This window comes from Puntigrus tetrazona, chromosome 1 (assembly GCF_018831695.1).
Source record: "Puntigrus tetrazona isolate hp1 chromosome 1, ASM1883169v1, whole genome shotgun sequence".
Classification (NCBI taxonomy): Eukaryota; Metazoa; Chordata; class Actinopteri; order Cypriniformes; family Cyprinidae; genus Puntigrus; species Puntigrus tetrazona.
Genome location: NC_056699.1, coordinates 11,654,793 through 11,673,795, shown reverse-complemented (window position 1 = coordinate 11,673,795; position 19,003 = coordinate 11,654,793). Strand labels below are relative to the sequence as shown.

General features: G+C 36.3%; 1 protein-coding gene across 2 annotated transcripts; it reads left to right on the top strand.

Moving 5' to 3' along the window:
* Positions 1-7,061: 7,061 nt before the first annotated feature.
* Positions 7,062-18,892, top strand: kitb (KIT proto-oncogene, receptor tyrosine kinase b). 2 transcript variants are annotated; one of them, XM_043235309.1, is made up of 21 exons: positions 7,062-7,194; positions 8,924-9,187; positions 9,642-9,926; positions 10,933-11,072; positions 11,162-11,330; positions 11,562-11,748; positions 11,918-12,033; positions 12,116-12,230; positions 12,481-12,665; positions 13,937-14,043; positions 14,137-14,263; positions 14,839-14,943; positions 15,110-15,220; positions 15,491-15,629; positions 15,730-15,791; positions 15,864-15,964; positions 16,099-16,221; positions 16,427-16,538; positions 16,646-16,745; positions 17,361-17,466; positions 17,557-18,892. In XM_043235309.1, the coding sequence occupies exons 1-21, from the start codon at positions 7,140-7,142 to the stop codon at positions 17,713-17,715; spliced, it is 2,868 nt and encodes a 955-aa protein (XP_043091244.1). In that variant the 5' UTR covers positions 7,062-7,139; the 3' UTR covers positions 17,716-18,892. The 2 variants fall into 2 exon arrangements, with proteins under 2 accessions (XP_043091244.1, XP_043091236.1); XM_043235301.1 differs by having other exon boundaries at positions 15,730-15,964.
* Positions 18,893-19,003: the final 111 nt, after the last annotated feature.

Sequence of the window (19,003 nt, the reverse complement as noted above, 5' to 3'; positions counted from 1 at the left end):
TAGTTATCTTCGGTTTAATTAAAATGAATTAACTGTTTCAACTGACTAAATGTTATAAAATTTTATGTTCAAATGAAATGATAAAAATACTTGGGGGTGGGGTCGTCCAACCATACCGTGATTAGTATGCATATTCATCTTCTTACTGGATATTAATATGTGACTATTGGTTTCACTATTTCTCATCTTCATTAAATTTTGTCCTCTTATCCTCCTTTTATCTTTTTTATGTATTTAAAATACATAAAAAAAACCCAAAACAAAATAGGTTTTCAGTAAACCTTCTTGATTTGTTTTGAAGACCACTCCTCAGATGCTAAGGATTTTAAGAATTATCTTATTTTAAGATATTACAGGCAGTAGCAATGACTAATGAAAAAAAAGAACGGTTACACAGATCACTTCGTCTCAAAACATGTCTCCAATCCATACTGAAATGTATTGATGAAAACATCTCGTGAAGAACACAAATTGGCTGTACAAACAAAATGTTAGCTTTAGTGTCAGGCACATATACAATATATGTTCCTTGTGGTCAAAATGTCTTGTCATATTGATTGAAGAATGGAAGTAGAATATTGACCAGCTAAACTGCAGCGATGCTCATTGAGGCAACTGTGAATATCAAATGACTACTGTTGTGGTTTTGGACAGGCTTATAGACTTAATGCATTCTGGAATGTTTTAAATGTTTATAATGCAGTTATGATTGGACTTGAGTTATGACAACTGCCTTTATTAATCTAAGCATCTTTTTCTGTGCAATCTTGATCACTCTTTCCGCTCTACTAATACATAACTCTCCATCCATATTTCTTCTCGGTCTAACTTTATTAATTTCAATCTGTCTGTTTTCTGTTTTAGTAAACCCACTCCTTCTCAGTTCTCAGCCTCACATTTTCTTTCTCCTCTCGCCTTCTGTTTTTGCTTTCTTCCCAACACCAATAAGCTTAATGAGATTTAAAGTGCTCTGTAACCCAGTTAATCAGATTCATTGTTTTGATTAGACACTCAGTTTAGCATCTTAACATTTCTTAATCTCTTTGTTTTTCTGGAAAACAGTCAGGATTGCATAATTTTCAGACCGACTCCGTAACTGTCTGCATTAGAACTCTCACAAGTAAGTTAAACATGCATTTCCTGTCATGTCTGTCCATAGCATGAAATGGCTTTCTGGAAGATACCATCACAGATTGCTGTTTGTTTATTTATTAAATAAGCAAATCACAGAATGTGATTAACAGATTGTGAACGGACTATCAGGGACAGTCAGTGCTGGATCTAGAGAGCAAATGTCACTGAAAATTTAGCTTCAAATACTACAAAAATCCTGAACTTTCCATAACAAACTAAACTACTTCACTGTAGAAGAGAAAATAAAACAAATGTCCACACACAAATTTACTGTACTTTGTAGTACAAAAAAATCCACTGTACTCTAATAAAAAATCACGAGGTACATTAAATAGTTTCTTTTTCATTAATAAACTTATTGCCAGCATGGTCTGAAAATTATAAAAAAGTAGTTAAAAAGGTAGTTTTTCAAAGAAAATATGGCAGATGATATGACCTGTTATGGCATCATTGGTATTATCCTCGATTCAAAAGACAGGATGACAAAGTGTTATGATGGTGGCAAGGGTGAGATAAGACAAGGATCTATATGTAGCAAACGTTTGTTAAAGAAAAGGTAATACAAAAAAGCAAATGCAATGACGTACATAGTAAGTCACTGATAAAATAAAACACATGACTTACATAGTGAGCAGCAAACTAGTAAAGGACACACAGAACAGTCCAAGCAAAGGTTAATGGTGAATGTAGTAGATGACAGAATGGTAAAGGACTTGGGAGGAGTCCTCCCTTCTGGACAGATAGGGCACTCCAGCTGATGGTCGTGACATAGCCCTCTTTTTAAGGAGCGTATTATTACAGAGCATTACAGCGTTACAGAAATCCAGAAGGGAGATGGAGTGGAGGTGGATCAGGGGAGTGTGGTGGTCAAGGCCCGTGCAGTAAAATAGGGCCTGGAGACAGAGGTAAAACATAGAACCAGGGTGGAGCTGGCAGAGAAGGAAGCTGGGATGGAGAAGAAGTCCACCAGGGCAGAGCAGATGTGACAGAGCATCCCCACGATGAAGCAGAAGACCACCACAGTGCAGCAGATAGAGCTGAGGACCACTTCAGAAGATTTGATGGTGCAGGGGAACAACAAGCCGGATCACGCAGGAAGGCTGACACTAGACTGGAGCAGACATTGGAGTGGACTGTTGAACTGGACAAGGCTCTGGAGCGGACTCATGGGCTGGATTGGGCTCTGCAGTGGACTCATGAACTAAAGCTGGCCCTGGAGAAGACTTATGGACTAGAGTGGGTTCTGGAGAGGTTTTACGGTCTGGAGTGGACTCTTGAGGGTATTCATGAACTGGAGTGGGCTCTTAAGTGTATTCATAGACTGAATCAGGCTCTGGAGTGGACTCATGGACTGTAGCAGGTTCTGGAGTGGACTCATGGACTGGAGCAGGCTCTTGAGCGGTTTCATGGACATACAAAATGGTGACTGCCATTACTGGAAGGGCAGGGAAAGGTTGAAGAACCGCTGAGAATGCTGGGTTGAGAGCGCCAAGGTCCCTGGATTGCCTGTTGCTCACACAGACATCAGGGATGGATCCACCAGAGGGGGCATCAGCTTTGGTTACCTAGGCACTGCCTTACTAGCTTCAAGTGCAATATACATGACAGCTGTGAACGGCATGGTGGTCATGATGGGACAAGGCTCAGGATTGGCAATTATTTTGTAGAGATTCTCAGGAGTGGAAGACAATACAAACACTGGGCTTGTGATCCTGAAGCATGCTGGAATCTATGGAAGGTTATGCTCTTTTGGCCACCAGAACTTGGCATCTACTGTTCCCTCCCAAAAATGTCTAGAGCTAGTTCCCTCCTTAGCATACCCTACTGTAAAGGGACATCCTCAAAACTTCAGGACAATCAATTAACTGTGCCAGGGTCCAGCTGAGGCCATCTTAGGAAGCTACTACTCTTAACATAGCCTCCTCACCAGGCACAAGGAGGCTCTACAAAATGAACTCCGCCACATAAGCCTCAATGGATTACTTGCACAACTACTTCAGTGTTCGAGCCATATCAGTGCTTGTCTTCTCATGAACAGTATTTTTCTTTTACAGACCATTCAAATGAATATGACTGATAAACACCCTTATAACCATGGTTTTACTGTAGTATAACAACAAAAACTACAAATGGCCTACCATAGTTAATCTAGGGTTAAATTTGTAGTTAAATGCTTTAACTTCAACTGCAATTTTTTTATTTGTAGTAAAACTATGGCTAATTTGTATTATTTGCATGCATTGCATTGCTCTTATTCTTATTCTTTTTCTTATTCACTGATTGGTTTATGTTGGATTAAATCTTCACATTCCATTGAGTTTGGAAAATTCTGTACACAGTAATCAGAATATATCTTCTCCTGTCTCTGAGAATATCTAGATTTTGAAATCATCTCGCAAACTTATTTTATTAGGCGTTAATTCAACTAAGATAACAGCACACTAAAAATATACATATTAGTGAATAACTGAGCCATACTATTTCAAATTGGAAGTGTGTCATGAGACAAGTATAGTCCATATTACGACCATTCTGAAAAAAACGTTTTGGTCTGGTTTTGCTGCAAAATCCATCTTCTGGTGAGCCATTATGTTGATGGTAGCAAGGACAAGGTAAGGTGAAGATCTAAGTGCAACAAATGTATATTAATGAAAAACATAGACAAATATCCAACAGGGAACACAATAAGGACAGGAAGCAGGAATGAAAACTGACTAAAACACACAACCTATATACTGAGCACCAAACTATTAAATCACACAAAGGTGAAAGAAATTACATTTTAATGAGCCCAAGCAAAGGATAATGGAAAATGTAGTTCATCACAGAATGGTAAAAAACTCATATACTCATATCAAATTTGGCGTACTCTTTGGCAAATTAGTTTGCAGGTTATAGTGAATGATTCAATTTGAATTTGAATTTCATGTTTTTGTGTTAACATGATGTAAAGATGATCTATTTAATTTAGTGTAATAATTTTGACCCAATAAATCGCAGGAAAAGCGAATTCTGAGCCCTTTCGGTTTTAAAATTCTACAACAACAATTTTGGTGGTGCTAGAGAGTTTGAGTTAGAGACTCCAAATGTGCTGTAATTAATGTTAAGACTGTCCTCTGAGTAATAAATTAGTCATTTTGTAATTATAGACTAAAGAGCAGAAGAAGTAGAAGAAGAATGCTAATGGATACAATAGATGTCTATACACCTTTAGCGACTGGTCACTAACAAAACAAATCCACAGCTCTAGAATAAAACTTTCTTTACTGTTCATAGTTCAGTGACGAGGGTCAATAAATTATGACAGAATATAAAAAATTGACTGACCTATCCCTTTATGTAAGGGTAATGTCAGTTTAGGATGTGCACTTGTACAATATTAAAATGGACATAGATAAAACGGTCCACAAAAGCAAAGTACTCTCAATATGTATGCATAGAGCAACACTTAAAAACCACCAAAAAAAAAAAAACCCACCACACACCGATCATACTGTTATGGATTGAAGACCCTAATGGTCACTTGGTCAAGCAGATGAGGTTGTCTGCATGGTCAGCAAAAATCCAGTGGACAAACTTCATTAGGTTGGCATCTTAGTCCATTAGACTACTCTCGATTTCAGTCTGCGTTGTTCTAAAAGGCCATTTTAATACTGATAAATTTTATACTGCAGTGGTGCGCAGTTGGTAGTATCTATCTATCTATCTATCTATCTATCTATCTATCTATCTATCTATCTATCTATCTATCTATCTGTTTACACAACCAATGCATAGCAGTGAAGCATTTGATCTCAGCAGTGAAAACAAGTAAACAATACTAAAGGACTTCTGTTTCTTTTCAAAATGGCAAAGTGATCATATGTCCATAAAAGAAGCAATGAGTCACTTCTGAAAAGAAAGACCAGTGAGTCAGCATCTCTATCTCTCTCACAAACAGCCTGCAGATGATGAGTAAGGACCTATCAGTATCAAAAACCTGCTCTGATTCATGAATAATTGATCAAACACAAGGTAGCTACACTGACACAAAACACATGCCCCCTGCATAACAAGCACTTTCCTACAGGTGTCGTATTGAAGTTTGTCACAGTAAAATGAGAAAGCAAAACCACTTGAAGGTTAGAAAGGCCAAGATGTCGACCCAGTCGCCGTAATTGTGTTAGAGGAAAACAATATCAGAAACAGTGTATTGGGTGCCTATTTACTGAGGGTCATACACACATGCGCACACACACTCTCAAGATGATTCTGATGCAGCAGACAGCACGTCATCATTGAAGAGCAGCAACATTTTAAACTCTATTGATTAACGCGTGCATGAGAGGGCAGGCAGAGCAATAAGTTTTAAATTCATGTCAGTAGTCCTTGGCAACACAGAAATGACTGAGCTGCTGAACTGCTGCAAAAGACGTGACACCGTCCAAAATCCTCCACTTAAGATAATGAATATTGCAATTTGTCGTCTTAACAAGGGCAGTTCTAATGCAAACTCTCTTTGGATTTCCCGTATGCACACGTCAGCTGGACTGGGTGATGTCCAGTACCTATGCACCAAGAACCTCAAAACAACATTGATATTTGCAGCTGGTAAACATAGGCAGAGGGAGACAGAGTATGGCAAGCTACTTTAACATCAACATCATCTCTTTTTTTTGCTTTTGAATTCTATTGGATCTGTAAATCAGATGTCACTTATTCGCTTCTGAAAATGATGCATTGCAATTTTCCCTGCCACCTATTTCATGTCTGCTAAGAAATAATTGAGTCGTGTTAATTATTATTTAGTAGCAACTGTTCAGTTTCTAGCATATTTTCCAGTTTTTCTAATTCTAGTTAACTAAACGTGAGTTTAACTAATTCCATTTAACTATTATGTAAAAATTCTGATTAGTCATTACATATGATAAATAAAAAGTTAATATAGTAGTACTACTAAAGACCAATTTCACTTTTTACACATATGCAAGGGATAGTTTCATCGACGGATTGAATGCTCGCCACCCGGGTTGCACACGGACATTGAATTTGTTTTGCAGTTACCAATTGTTCCACAAGGTGGCAACACTGCCCTGAGAAAACAAAACTAAAGAAACAAAACAGACACTCACAATGACAAGCACTTGTGAGCGAGAGGATGTGAGACCCTGCTGTGGATTAAAAGAGTGAAAATATTTGTTATCAGTCATGACTTAAATAAATCTGCATTGTTAATCCTTTTGATCTTTTATTTTAAATATTCACAAAAATCAAACCTGTTTTAATTATCGATACTCCTAGACATTCTTCTAAGTAAAATATATATGAAATGTATTCCCATTCATAATACACATTTTTGAACACACCGGGGTGATTATACATCTGATTACATAAATCATCAGCCTTGGCTTCCTGTTTTACAGAAATATAAACATGCAGTAGTCAAACATGACCGGGACTTCAAGCACGACTGGTTTCTATGGTCAGAGGTAACTAAAAAATAACTCAAGATGGTCTCTGATCTCTTGTCAAGTGTTCTCTAAACTCATTAGGCATGAGAGGAAAACAATAGAGATGTTAAAGTAGCGAATGGAGATTTCAAAAACTACTTAATAAAATGCTACTGTTAATTGCGTCTAATGTGAGAATTTTTTTTTATCATAATGATACCCCACTCCTATTCTCCAATTAAATAAATGATCAGAAGGATGAACAATGCAGATTAAATTTCACTGAATAATATAGTTTTAAAAAAACAAAACAAAAAAACACATCAATATTGGAATACTTAGAAATAAATAAACTAAAAAGCAATTAGTAGCAAAATAGATACTACTACTGTTGATTGAGGGCGTAAGTGTTAAAAAGGCTTGCCACAGAGTGAGAACAGAGAATTAGAGAGAGAGAGAGAGAGAGAGAGAGAGAGAGAGAGAGAGAGAGAGAGAGAGAGAGAGAGAGAGAGAGAGTGTGTCAGTTGTGTATGAGAGTCCTACTAATGTACAGACACACGAACACAGACTGACGGAATGGGGCACATTTGGTTTTTATGTACAGTTCTACTTTTATTCGCCATACCTGGAGGTAGGAACATGTAATATTTTCAACTGTTCAGATAAAAAATGTTTATTATTATTTTTTGTTGTATTTTTTTCCTATTCATGTTGCCTACGTAATCCGTATGTGTAGCCTACTGTTAATTATTAGCGGATGATTAGGCTAATATCCCGAGAATTATCCAATTGTTTTGACGACAGATGCAGATGATGTCCGTTAACAGTTAGATTTTTTTTGTCCATCTGCAGCTAGGCTACGCTCTAGTGTGCCTTCTCCATAGTTATAGTTGTTTAATAATTGATTTATTGTGTCTATCTATGCATTTATTGAACTAGAAAGACGTCGATTAATTTGAGTTATTAGGGGAGTTAACTGAAGCACCTCGCGAATACCGTGTCGTGCACAGTGTCAATAATTAATTAGCGTGTAATTAGAGTCTCTTCAAATAAATCCAGGGCAGAACGAGCAGTCGGCAAACTAACAAAACTACTGTCAACATAACGATCACAATAACTATCGAAATACATTAATGACAGTCACAGTACAAACTGTTCTTAACTAATGGTCAGTTTGTCGTTAGCTGCTCGAGTCTGAGAAGAAGGTTCACGTGCAGCATTTTGTACTAGGTGAGATTATCGCGAGTTACTGCTGCTTTTATTTTACGAGCTCGAAATAATAATTATTTTTTCAATATATTGTTTTTAAACACAAGGAAAAATATTTTCAGAACTAAAAAAAAAAAGAGTAAGATTCACCCCATTATAGTTAGCTACGTGTGATAATGGTTTCAGTATGTTTTCTAACTCAAGACCCTACTTTAGTAGCCTAATTTTTTTCCGGATGAAGCGTAACAACCCAATATTGCCAACATTGACAGAAATTGTCAGGACACTTAGTAAACACAGTCAAGGGAATGGGCGTTAAAACCCATCCCTGAAACAATTGTATATCCTTGAAATGCTGTGGATGTTATGAGTGTTGCTTTGATCGATTCTTCGCTATTTATTCCGCTGGTGTTTTCGCGCCAGTATGAATTACGCGAATGACTGAACGTTCTAATCTAGCGGGAAAGCTCGGGTCCGTTAGGTAAATGGGATCCAGACTTCGCCTGAAAAATTGGCTGTCTTGGTCACTAATGCACCTCATACAAAACCTTACTTCACTTGGTTCGCTTGCGTTGTAACGTTTGATTCATCTGGACAATAAATCATGGTGATGTAACTGATTAGTCATGATTTAGTCATGGTTAATGGGAGAACGTAACGCTAATTGTTTAAAATATGAACGCTAAAGAAAACAGTTTGGATGAATATCACGAAGTATGTCACCAAGTCATATTCCACCTATCATAAATTAAATTAAATGTATTTTATTGTTTGCATAAAATCATATTTGTAATAGGAAAAATAGTGAATAAAGTGAGTAAAGTCAATATACATAATTTACATTAAAAAAGATATATAAAGTAATTGTATGGATCATATATATATATATATATATATATATATATATATATATATATATATATATATATATATATATATATATATATATATCCATACAATTACTTTATGCTAAATATTTATTATTATTTATTTGACATTTTTTTATTTTGCTTGTCTACCATAAAGACCTTCTCACCTTCAAAGATTTGCTGACTCTTGAAGCGATGCATTAAGTGATTGCTGGATTCTGCTGTTGATTAGCCTTGACTCTGTATGCACAGTGAATTGATTTGTATGTGTTTGTATTCCAGGGTGGTTTGAACCTGTTATCACTCCCAATGCCACTCATCTGGTGATACCAATAGGTGGACAACTGCAAATCAGCTGTCATGACGATGCAGAGGCGAGCAAGGTGCAATGGATGCGGGAAAAAGGTCGGAAAATTGATGGAGGGCTAGAGAAAGATGGAGCTCGTATCATCCACCTCACCTCTACACAGGTACAGCACATGGGCCGCTACACCTGTAAAAACACTCAAACAGAAGAGAAGAGCTCCATCTACATCTATGTGAAAGGTAAGTTTGATTGTGCGTGTCGCTATATATATATATATATATATATATTTTTTTTTTTTTAAGGTTTGTTTGTCCTTTGGCCTCAGTTCCCACACTTCAGTCCTGAAGGAGTATTACAGCCTGAATAGGTTTTTTGTTAAAGCACAAATGCATGTCCTTAAGCTGTGTACTCAAACCACACCTTAGTGTATATCTGGTTTATTTTCCTTTATTTGTATTATTGTTAACTGTCACTGAATGACATAGGTGTTTTGCCAGTTAAATTGCGATAAACCTTTTGCACACACTCATATTTCCTCATATAAAAATCCTTCCAGCGTTTAATGTAACACCCTTTGTTTTGCACTCTTTCATTCCTTAATCTTCTTTGATTTGCATATCTTTTGTTCTCCTTTCTCATCTCTCGCTATATTTTCTCAGACTAAAATGTCTCCCCTTTCACTTTTTCTGTCAGATTTAGAGAACCCTTTTGTGCGGCCCGTGGTAGGTGGCCTTTTGGTGAGGGAAGGAGAGGATGGCACCCTTCCTTGTTTAGTAACAGATCCAGCCGTCGGTCATCTGTCTCTTCTGACCTGCGGTGGCTCTGGTCTCCCAGCAAGCCTCACCTTCAGTGCTCATCCTCAGAGAGGGATCACCATCAAAAACGTCTCCAGAGCTTTTGAGGGCTGCTACATTTGTGCGGGAGAGATGAATGAAAAACTTGTGAAATCAAGCCAGTATAACTTGGTTGTGCTGCCAGGTGTGTATAGGAACAGTTTTTGAAAAGGTATATAATTCACCCAAAAGTGACATTTCTGTCAACAATTTGTGGAACAACTTACTTTTTAATTATTATTATTATTATATTATTATTATTATTATTATATTAACCACAAAAGAAGATAAAGAATGTGGGTTACCAAACAGATTCCATAGTAGGGAAAATATAGCATGGAAGTAAATGTTATCAACAGAAAAAAACAAACACAGCACAGAAGGATACAGAACTCAGACATATTTCTTTCAAGATGCAAAAAGAATTAAACTGTATACAGTGCTCAAATTTTCATTTTATTGTTTTCTATGAAATTGCAGAGGTTTGTTTGGAATTTTTTTGTGAAGTGTACAGATGTACAGTATGTTATTTTGCATCTTGAAAAGATATGTCCGTGTTTTCCCTCTGTGCTGTGTTTAAAAATGGAAGTTAAATGAGCCTTTAAATCTCCTTTTTAAATGCTTTACTAGGTATAAATAGACCTCACTTTAGATGAGCTCACAAAATAGACGACTGGCAACTACTAAATATTTTATAACTACATGACCTAATCATGAATTACAGCAGGGATATGTGTTAATAAAGCACTTATTACCACACTGAGCAACTATTATAATAAGAAGATTTACAAATGTACATTTATACATTTTATTAATAATTTAAGCTATCTAAATGATCTTACCGCTAACTACTAAATAATAGGTTTGAAAATAACATAATAATTTAGAAATTAAAAATTCATTGTTAATAAAGTACGAAAATACAATTATTAAACATTATAGATATGCTCAAGAACAAAATGTATAGATGTATTAATAAACTGCTTACTAATGCTTATTAATATTGGAACAGTGCTTTATAAATGATAAATTGACTATTTACTAATGCTTAACTAATGATTCATAGTGGGCAGTGATCGTAAAGTGTTACCGAAAATTAACAATCGTTTACCTATATGTATTAATGTGCCTATTTGCTGTTTGTAATACAGTCCCGGAGGCGGAGCCATCGATCAGCCTATCCAGAATCGAAAATGTGATTTTGATCCAGGGTCAGGAGTTTGTGCTCAACTGTAGCACCATCAACAGCAACTTTGATATCAGCCTGAGCTGGAGTATCCCTTCTGAAACGGTTAGATCCACACACTTATCGCATAATCTCAGATTACTTTCTGTAAGCACAGTACCTGACCGGGACTGTTCTTGTTAATCATGACTTAGATTGCAGAGAAAAGCCAAAAATCAAACATCTTGCCGGGTTCTCGAGAATATCAGCGCTCAGTAGGACTGCACATCAAATCTGTGAAGATGAATGACTCAGGAGTTTATCGCTGTATTGCGAGGAATGAGAAAGGTGTCTCCATGGCAACTGTCAATCTGGAGGTTTACGGTAAGAAATGTGGATTGAAGCTGGATCAAACTGTCATTTTCAAACATTGACTTCAACCAAAGAGAGCAAGAAGAGCCAGATGGGCCACGTAGTAAAATCAGTAAGATAAACTACGAAATAAGTCCCCTATTTCATGCATGGTTTTTGCTTTAACCATACATTGTTAAATATTAATTTTATCAAAGGATTCTTCATAGGATGAACAACAGGAAGTCTGCTTGTGTGTGGCAGAGCATGGTTTCATTAACCTTACGGAGCGAGAGGACAGGGTGGTGGAGGTGAGGGAGGGAGAAAGCCTGACCCTTAGCGTGGAGATGACTTCATACCCCAGTCCCATCGAAGTCTACTGGATGTATAACAATCAACAGCTCAAAAACACATCTGAACACGTCATTACACTGCACAACCAGCAGTACAGGTAAACACACACACACACAGTCAATTCTGTGGTAACTTCACCATTATTTGAATGTTAAATAATGAATACATAAAAATATTAATTGTATGTTGTTGGGGTGTATGTGTTTTCTAACATTTCTATGTGAACCGCACACAGATATTGAGTATAGCTGGTCTGGATGTTGCAGGTACGTCAGTGAACTGAGGCTGGTTCGAGTTCATGGATCAGAGGGCGGGATCTACACATTCTCAGCCAATCACAGATATGCATCTGTCAATCAGTCATTCACTGTCCATGTTATATGTAAGTTCAGATGACTGACGGGGCTTAAATAAACTTCATTTTCATACTGCCTTCATATAAATACAGTAAACCTCTTATTTAGGTAAACCCGTGATAGTTTCCCAGGAGGGGCCAGTTGATGGACAGGTGCGGTGCGTCGCTTCAGGATATCCTGTCCCAAAAATATCTTGGTATTACTGTGAGCCACCACATACACGGTATGACTCACAGGCTAATATAAACCACTATAAGACACTCAGCAACTGTACAATAGCACACATCTCTGACTTATGTTATGCAAGTACCAGAGTAAACAAACTATTGCACAGTCATGCTTTCACGAGACTGCAGTAAGCTTTCTGGAACAGAATAGTGTTTCTTAATTAGTCAAATGTGGTAAAAAAAAATATTGTAATAGTTTTCCGTCATATTATTTTGGCTCTAAATAGCGTTTCTCTCCATTGACAGGTGCTCACATCTGTTGAATGCGACACTGGCAGATGAGGAGTTTGCAGTGGTCAAAGTGTCAGGGGCAGAATTCGGACGAAGCGAGGTGGATAGTCGACTTAATGTCAGCAAAGGAAAATTTCACACACTTGAGTGTGTGGCAACAACCCAGGGAGAGCAGGCGTACACCCTCTTTTCCATCAGCGGTGAGAACACAAATACACTTATGTTTACGTTGCTAGCTAAATCAGACCCAAATATTAAATGTTTTGCTTCTTCTATATTCCCTCATGCTCTTTTAGTGTTAAAACCGATGTTTCGTGCTGGAAGTCACGCTCTACTTTAGTGTCCCCTTCAGTGTGTATGGGTGTTACAGTCCTGTTGTAGCATAGTAGTTCGGTCTCAGGCCCAGAAGATTTCTACAGATTTTCCCCAAACTCTAATGCTGCTTTCAGGTCCTTTGGGAAACTGCTGTTTACAAGTTCAGAAGTCATAATTACTATGTGATGTGTTTCAAGTGATTTTAGTTGGACAAAATGGATGCATTTTCATGTTTACTTTTCTTTTTTCACTTAGTGATAAGGCAGGAAGCGTTTTTCACACTAATGCAACAAAATGAAAAGCAAAGAATGTGCATTAGGTCTGTAATAGATGCTTTTTATTGTGCCAGAGAGAAGGATGGGAAATGTAGTTTTGTCACACACTCATTGGACCTCTAAGAAAGAAAAAAATAATTGTATTCATATATTTAAACTTTATTTATTTATCTCACCATTTCCACAAAATACAACACATCTGTTTTCATCATAAATAACTTAGTAACTAAAAAATGTTTCTTGAGCACCATTTAGCATGTTACGGTGATTTCTTAAGGGTCATGTGACACTGAAGTAATTTCTGCTGTAATAATGAACATTATTACTGTTTTTAATATATTTAGGTGGATAAATTTAGGCTTGAGCATAAGATGCTTCATTTAAAAAAAATGTACAGTAAAATACATTGTACAGTTAACTGAGATTCATACAGCCAAATTGAGATTTTGTCAGATTTAATTTACTTAGTTTTATAAGCTCATAGCTGATTATTAGCTAATTTCCCCAGACATACCAAAACAACAGTCATTCTGTTGAGGTGGGTCATTCATGCCTTGTTACTGAAAGCAGTAGACACACACAAACACACACACACACACAGCTGGTAACAGATAATCCCTGAACGTTCTCAGACACACACTGAGCTTGTTGACAGATACAAGGGATTATTATTTTGTGCAGCGTGTGCACATTAGGTTTTGATACTGAAGCTAAGCTCTTAAAATCCTCTGAACAACAGATTTAAAACACTCACAGACAACTCTAGCCTTATTAATATGGCACAGTGAATTAAGAAGAATTAACAGAACTGTTTTAAAACACACATGGTTTCTGTATTTATAAATCTGTATATTTATGAATTGCTTGGTTTCTCGCCCTAGAGAGAACAGTGCCTCATAAACTCTTCACCCCTCTGCTCTCTGGAGTCGTGTCTACTTCTGTTCTGCTCAGCTTCTTTCTGGTGGTTCTGCTCTACAAATACATGCAGGTACTGAGCCAAAACACTCACACTAGACACTATAAAGTAGCATAAAATTGTTAGTTATGAATTCAGTTTGTTTATTTGCATTTTCTGTCATAGAAACCCAAATATGAGATCCACTGGAAGGTGATCGAAAGTTTTGATGGCAACAATTATACCTACATAGACCCAACGCAGCTGCCTTATGACCCCAAATGGGAGTTTCCAAGGGAGAGACTGCGTTTTGGTAAAGGCATATTATAATTTATAATCTTTATGTAATCTGAATCCTTCATAATTGCATAGCCTTCTTACTACGTTTAATATAAATATAAGGTACCTACACTACTATTCAACCTTTGGGGTCAGTAAGATTATTATTATTATTCTTTTAAATTAATACTTTTATTCAGCAAGGATACATCAAAACTGACAAAATCTAAATAATTTTTTTTTTACTTTCTATGCATCGAAACGGCACCACAGTTTTCAACACTGATAATAATGATAAATATTTTTGAGTAACAAATCAGCATATTTATGAAATTTCTGTTTTGCTTTTACAGAAATAAATAGCGTTTTAAAACAGAAACTGTTATTTTGAATTGCGATAAAGTTTAATAAAACCACTGATTTACTGTGTCTGTGATCAAATAAATAAGCATAAGATAAATCTAAATTTCTAATGATAACGTATGTACTATAATTAAAAATACTATTGAACTACAAGAATCATCTAGTAGATTGTTTATTTAATTTGTGTGAATTTCATAGTAGTAATGGTAAATAAAAACTAAAGGTTTGTTATTTGTCACGATGAAGGTAAAGTCCTCGGCTCTGGAGCATTTGGTAAAGTGGTGGCAGCTACAGCATATGGACTTTGCTCAGCAGACACAGTGACCACTGTAGCTGTAAAAATGCTAAAACGTAAGTATGTATGATGTAACATGTATAAAGCATGTTTATAAAGACTCGAATCACTGGTTGTTAAAATACATAAAACCTGGGTTTATTGTTGTTTTCCTGCAGTATATTTTTAACTGTGTTAATGTATTTAATCTAAAAAATGAATGTCTTTGATCTTTTTCCAAAGCGAGTGCTCACTCCACTGAGAAAGAGGCTCTAATGTCGGAGTTAAAGGTTCTGAGCTACATCGGCAATCATATAAATATTGTCAACTTGCTTGGTGCCTGTACAGTCGGAGGTATGCGATTAATAGTGGTGACAGATTAAGGCATTTATGAGTTTATAAATATATGCATTTTCACTCACGTCATTCCAGTCCCTTTTTTTAAAACACAAGAAAAGATGTTAGTAAAATATCCGAGCTGCACTTTTTCATTTTGCTATTTCTACCAGAAAAATAGAATAAACATCTCCTTTTTAATGTTTCACAGAATAAAATCACACATGGTTAGGATGACAAAAGGGAGAAATATTATATTTTGAAATTTTTTTGGACATTTTCCAACAGGCCCCATTCTGGTGATCACAGAATACTGTTGCTATGGCGACCTATTGAACTTTCTAAGAAGAAAGCGGGATGCATTTTTCAGTTCCAAAACAGGCGATGGATATTACAAAAATCTGCTCAGCCAAACACAGCCTTCAAGGTAAAATATGCGTGTGAGAAATATGGTGGAGATGTATAGATGTCCATTGTTGGGTTTTTGTAATGTTATACACGTCTATTATATGCATGCACGCACACAGAGAGGGCACTGATAATGGATACATGCCCATGAGGTCGTATCAGAAGAGGTCGACTCAGACAGGTACGTGCATCTCAAAAGAATGCAAGCAACATCCGTTATCGTACACTTTTCATTCTGTATCATCTCTCTCAGAATGGTGCGATGACAAAGATGATCTCTCTTTGGATACTGAGGACTTACTCAGCTTCTCATATCAAGTGGCTAAAGGCATGGACTTCCTCACTTCTAAAAATGTAAGTGTGTATTAGGCTTATTCACCTCTCAAGTTCAGAGTGAGTTGAACATGCAGATCTGCAAACGTTATCCTTTCTTGAATGCCTTTTTTGACTAACAAATTGCTGTTATCTGTATTGCTGTGTATTTTAAGTGTATTCACAGAGATCTGGCTGCCAGGAATGTATTACTGACTCAGGGTCGGGTAGCAAAGATATGTGATTTCGGTTTGGCACGTGACATCACAAGAGATTCCAGCTACGTCCTGAGAGGAAATGTGAGGAAGTAGTATTATCATTTACCACACTCGGGTCTCTATATTAATATTCAAAATATACAGCATTTTCAGATTTTATTAGATCTATTAGATCTATCATTGTTTACTGAGCCTTATGTCATCTGTATGACTTTATTTCTTCTGTGGAACACAAAACGAGATGTATTTAAGGATGCATTAATAGAGTGTTGTGTTTTCTGTCTAGGCACGCTTACCAGTTAAATGGATGTCCCCAGAGAGCCTGTTTGCTTGTGTGTACACTTTTGAGAGTGATGTCTGGTCCTACGGCATTCTGTTGTGGGAGATCTTCTCTCTGGGTCTGTATGAGCTGGTATCAGGCCTATTAAATATCATATCTACGCCTAATACAGTGCCTGTGAGTGACTCATTATAAAGATCTCATGAGGTGAAAATCTTCCTGCAGGTAACACGCCATATCCGGGTATTCCAGTCGGTTCCACATTCTATAAGATGATACAAGATGGATACAGAATGAGTGAACCTGAGTTTGCCCCAATTGAAGTGTAAGAGAATTTATTTTACTGTCTATGAACAGTTCAGTGCTTCATATTATGGCATACACACTAGTGAGAAATTTCTCAAAATAGTAGCTTTTCTTTTGTTCTGGACTGTTAGAGGAAAAAGTCACAATTGCATGTTATTTTGTTGCAGAAAAATAAAATAAAATAAAATAAATAAATATATATATATATATATATATATATATATATATATACATACAGTATATGTATATATTATATCAACCATATATAATTGATAATTGCCTTTTAGATTTTTTAAATAATGTAACAACAGATTTTCATACAAAATTAATTTTCATTAGCCATTACTCAATTTTTATATTTACATGATCCTTCAGAAATCATTCAATCACAAACTCATGCATGTATATATTTAAGAATCTTTTTATATATATTAAATATATGCATAACATCAAATAAGAATATACACATATAAATGTATATATTTAAATGTTTACAAAATATATCTCATATGTGTGTATTTATATATACATAATAAACATACATAATAAACAATAATACATATTCCTGTCTGTATTATTATAAAGTATAAATTTTTTTTAAAAGAATGATGACGAGGCATTTATGTGTTTTCAGTTATGAGGTAATGAGATGGTGTTGGAGTGCTGACCCTCTGAAGAGACCAACCTTCAAGAAACTGGTGGAAAGGACTGAACTCCTGCTGTCGGAAACCACCAGACATGTAAGTTTTGACTCGGTCAGCGTAGCTTCAAAATTGCAGTAACTGAACCAGCTTCTACGGCTACTGCAGGTTTCCAACCGTGTCTTGCAGGATTACTTGAATCTCAGCACTAGCAGCAGCTGCAAGGCGTTTGTTCCTCCAGGCCTGCAGAGGGCACAAAGGCTGAGTTCTGTGGGCAGCTCGACAGCCTCAACTCAACCCCTGCTGCAGGCAACAAATGATGTTTTTCTGGAGAATGAAAGCATATAAACGGCATCTCATCTCCTTGTTTTGCCTCGTTTTCTCAGTAGGTTTGACCTAAAAGCCTTATCCTCCATTTAAGTTCTAACTGTAATTGTGGCATTTAAGGGCATCTCCTGCTTTGGCTCAGTGCATCTCCATTAACATCGTCTTCCATTATATTTCAAATTACTCAAGACGCATGTCATGTAACTGTTAATGTATTTTTCTAAATGCAGCTGGGCTCCGTTTATATGGTATTGATCTGCATAGTATTTTGAGTGCATGAGCAGCTACCGTGGCCAGGCGAGCATTTAGATATAGAACCTAATGTTACCTCATCAGATAAATGACCAGCTCTACTGATGACATCATTGTGTAGTGACCTGTGATGATGTCGTGTTGTGTATTCTTTTGTCTTTGACCTGAAAGTACGTCTCAACTGAACAGTAAGGTAGGTAAAAAACAAGGTGGTTTCCGGTTTAATGTGTCACTATCTAAAGCACTTAATACCAACGAATGGAGGTTTTCGTTTATGCATTTGTACTATTTTCAGCATGCGATTACTCTCGAGTGAGTGCTATATTGCATTGATGTATCTACGATGAGATCCCCATCTCAGCTTCAAGTTGTACTTACTGGTATAACTGTCATATTTATTAACAACCTAGGATGTGTTCATTTTTTTGACCATTTTTGTTTGAGTTTGGACTTGAAATTTTGAGCTGTTGAGAATGTGTATATATATACAAGTTGTTTGTTGCTGTGTAAAACTGAGATAATCATATTTAGATTGTACATTGCGCCTTTAATAACTGACTATAGGCTCCATTCTTCAAAAGTGGCTAACCTGGCTACATTACCTGGAGTAAGACAAGTATCTGTTCTGAAGCATGCTTAAAAGGTGATAAACATATCTGGAATAATTATCTTATTAATTCTGATACGTTTATGCATTCCAAGTTATTCCAAAAATGAATCCAGCTGACTTAACCACAATTGAAAGATGGAATGTTGGTCTCAAAAAGAATGAAAATGTTTTTGAACGTTGACTGTGACAAATACCTGCTATGAGATTTGACTCTGTAAATATGTGAAGTGTCAGCTATTTTTTCAACTTTTAGAGTGTTATGTCTGGAAAAGGCAAGTAGTAAATGCGCCTGTTTTTATACAGAATCATTGAAAATAAATGAAAAGTTGTAAAAGATGTAGAAATTGTGTATTTTTAAAATTACATTATTTGTGCCATTTCCTAAAAATGATGCATATATTTTATGCTGAAGTGCAGTGTTTGACCATCTGAACTAGCTAGTTATCG

Bases quoted from the DNA above. Each gene is read 5' to 3' on its own strand.
- kitb (XM_043235301.1), top strand. From the start codon at position 7,140: ATGGGGCACATTTGGTTTTTATGTACAGTTCTACTTTTATTCGCCATA. The intron at 12,034-12,115 runs GTAAGTTCAGAT...CCTCTTATTTAG, and splicing joins ATTCACTGTCCATGTTATAT to GTAAACCCGTGATAGTTTCC. The intron at 15,221-15,490 runs GTATGCGATTAA...ATTTTCCAACAG, and splicing joins TGGTGCCTGTACAGTCGGAG to GCCCCATTCTGGTGATCACA.